Source organism: Triticum dicoccoides, chromosome 7B, assembly GCF_002162155.2.
Source record: "Triticum dicoccoides isolate Atlit2015 ecotype Zavitan chromosome 7B, WEW_v2.0, whole genome shotgun sequence".
NCBI lineage: Eukaryota > Viridiplantae > Streptophyta > Magnoliopsida > Poales > Poaceae > Triticum > Triticum dicoccoides.
The window spans coordinates 705,265,506-705,268,750 of record NC_041393.1 but is presented as its reverse complement, the minus strand read 5'-3'; the positions used below and the strand labels follow the sequence as shown (position 1 = coordinate 705,268,750).

The following is a 3,245-nucleotide window of genomic DNA, read 5'->3' as shown; positions in this document are numbered from 1 at the left end:
TGAGGTTATTAGTTGGATGTCATTTTCTTCTCAACATACACTTATGAGCAGATTTGGGTATATTGCAAAGTTAACTTAGAGGGTTTTTTCACCATGCAACTATATGATGAAGTCATGTTATGAGGTGCATTATGATACATGATGATTGCAAACTCTCTTACTACTCTTGATCAACAGGTTCATAACATGGGTCATTGCAGGTCCGTCCCCCTCCAGCAGCGAGCGGAGGGGTGGAGATTCGGTCGGCTATCTACTATAGCAGAGAGAGGGGAGGAGAGCGCAAAAAGGTAACTTTGGTGCATGAGCTAGTGAGCCCTATATTTTGAATAGTGTCAAAACAGCATTTTGAAGTTTTGGAAAGATGAGTGCGGTGCATGCATTGTTCACTATTAAGAAATGACCATTTTGTTCCCTAAAAAAATGACCATTTTGTCAAAAAAATATAGCTCACATGTTTACTTATTTCATCGCCAAACTTTACACATGCGCAATGCATATTAGCATATACATTCGTATGATCGTGTAGAATTCTTTTTGAATTTTTTTGAAACTTTAAAAGTGCTTTTAGATAAACTATTTAAAATAAGGTGCTCCAAAAATCCACTCTTGAGAGAAGGTAGCGTAGCTCAGTGCGTCGGGAGGTAAAAAAAGTCGAACCAATCCAGCACCTGCACGGCCTGCCCCCATAGTCCTTGCCCTAAGGAGGAGGGCGGAGATGTTTTGGGTTTGCTGGGTGAGCCTCCGGCTACACGTACGTTCGATTGAGACGGGAGTTAGGATCATATCTCTTTCGCCTTGTACTTTTACATGAAATGCGAACGCAACAGAGAAAATGCTGGGAACTTATCGTGTCTGGACTCTGGACAGAATTGCTTCGCCTTCCCGTACCGTGCTATCCCGATCGGTGACGCTGGCTTTGATCCTCTGCCGAAAGTAAATAGCCAGCGACCGGCTAGCATTCAAAGATCAGGCGCGCAGCTGCCCATTCATTCAACTCCCAGCTCGCCTCTCCATCGCCGTGCACGTTGTCGACCTAGCTCGTCAGGCGGCTCATACACACATCAACCATTTCTAGCTAGCTACCACCACCCACCCCGCGCAGTCGACCGAACGGTCGGCCGGCCAGAGCGACCAGGGAGATCAATCGATGAGGCTGGAGAGGGTGGTGTTCGCGCTGAACGGGCGGCGGTATGAGGTGGCCGCCGGCGACGTCCACCCCGGGACCACGCTGCTCGAGTTCATCCGCACCCGGACGCCCTTCACCGGCACCAAGCTCGGCTGCGGCGAAGGTCAGCACGCTCGCTCGCTCTTGAATCTTGATCCACGATTCTCTTAGCTTTGCTAGCCAGCAAGCTCTTGGGACCTACGTGTGACTCCGCCAATTGCACTCCGTGAAGGGTGAAGCAGATATTTTCCTTCTTTTCTTGAGGGCCACATGGTTCGAGTGTGGTGCTCTGGATCATGCGTACCATTGCTTTCCGTGATTTTTGCGTCGACATACATACGTTGCGGTCCGAGCGTACATCATTTGTTTTGATGATCCAGGGACGATCACTGTCCTGACAACTCCCGGTACAAGGAAATTAGTGTTCTTCGTCTGCTGGAGACCGATAGTCTGACTCTGAGACCATTATGTCGATCTAGTATATATCATTCTGCATATTGATCGCGATGTGTTATCATGTGGTCCACGAAATCACAGTCATCACAAACATGCACATATCGAAGATACTGGCTAATTTTTCCGAAAGAAAAATGATACACTGCCTAATCCATAATTCTTATAATTGGGAGCCGAGGGAGTATGTTTCTTATGATTCTAATAGAGAGGATTGTACAATTTGCTGTCGTACCATCGGAGCTTTAATCTGATTCAGAATCATGACCTTATGACATGCATCCGTGCATCTGGATGTAAAGGGTGGCCGGAAATACCTAACAGATTGCAGTTTGTATTGTGGCTAGGACTCATCTAGATGTGACATAACTATGTCACATCTAAGTCACACAACATCAGAAAAAAATTTAAAAAAACATTTTGTACAAATCTTGAAGCCCCTAATTATGTGATGAACTACTTAGATGTAACATCCTTAAAAAACATCTAGATGTGAATTAGTCATTCTGTTTGTATTTCGTATTCCTGATTTCTCTACGTGATTAATCTAGCTATATACCTTACATGGAGTATAAATACAGAATGCAGACTTCGCATACTTGCGTGTCGGCAATCAACAGGGATGGAGCAAGTGTTCAAATGCAATTTAAGAGCTGAAAGCTAGCGCGGACGGCCTGGGACCTGAGTTAGCTAGCTTAGCAGACGTGACAGGGCATGCGGACTGGCGAAAAGCTAGCCACTGATAGCTAAGCAGATCGACCGATCGGTTCTGATCGTACTTGCAGTGACATCGATCTTCCTTGGAGTTTCCCTTTTGCCCGCCTCACACTTCAACCAGCTCACGTTCTTACCGTCCGGTCTACATCATACTCCCTCCGTAAAGAAATATAACGCTCTTATATTTCTTTACAGATGGAGTACTACTTTGCTTTTTCATCTGCCCTTGTCACAAGCTCAGAGCTAATACCCACCGTTTTTCATCCTTCCCTGTCATCGTCCTTCACCCTGGGATCATACTGGTTACTGGGTGGTTGATCCATGGCTGTGCGTCCCTTTCTTAACCGATATCCTCCGGAATAGCGAAAGGGGGAGAGGAGATCGTTGGTAGGGACTTCCTACCTTGTGCCGCGACGTGGCCTGGAGCGCCGTGAAGGCATCACTACCGTGTGTGCTATGTTCCGGCACCACATATCACATATGTCGTCGGTGGTAGTTTGAAATTTCGGACTCCGTGTACTCATCAACTCAATAATAATTTGCATTTTTAGTTCTCTACCCACAAGCTCTGAAGCTTTAACCGGAAAGATGCCGAGAGCTTTCAGCCATCTGATCTTTGTTTCCTTTGATCTCGGACATCCATTCGGACTGGTCAAAATTACGGTCAAATTGCCCCCAAGAGCACTAGGTATTTGGTTGGGCTTCTTTCTGAATTTTGTACTTTGGCTAGGTGTTTTTGTTTTTGGTTTATACAAGCCAAAGTGCCAAAGTACGAAAGCCAAGAATAAGCCCAAAACAGAAGACAACCATGACTTCCCCCTTCTCTCCTCGTTCTACCTTAGCCTTAGCAAGGCTAGAGTTCCCACTTGGATCCCACCACCACCCTCCCGCTCGGGCACCGTCGTCGCAG

At 46.4% G+C, this 3,245-nt stretch overlaps 1 protein-coding gene across 1 annotated transcript in view; it reads left to right on the top strand.

Moving 5' to 3' along the window:
- The first annotated feature begins 985 nt into the window (after positions 1-985).
- Positions 986-3,245, top strand: part of LOC119340240 (putative aldehyde oxidase-like protein) — a 15,478-nt gene continuing 13,218 nt past the window's right edge. Inside the window, exon 1 of the mRNA XM_037612138.1 lies at positions 986-1,289. Coding sequence (XP_037468035.1) covers positions 1,148-1,289 — 142 coding nt within the window. The 5' untranslated portion in view covers positions 986-1,147. The remainder of the gene's footprint in view (positions 1,290-3,245) is intronic.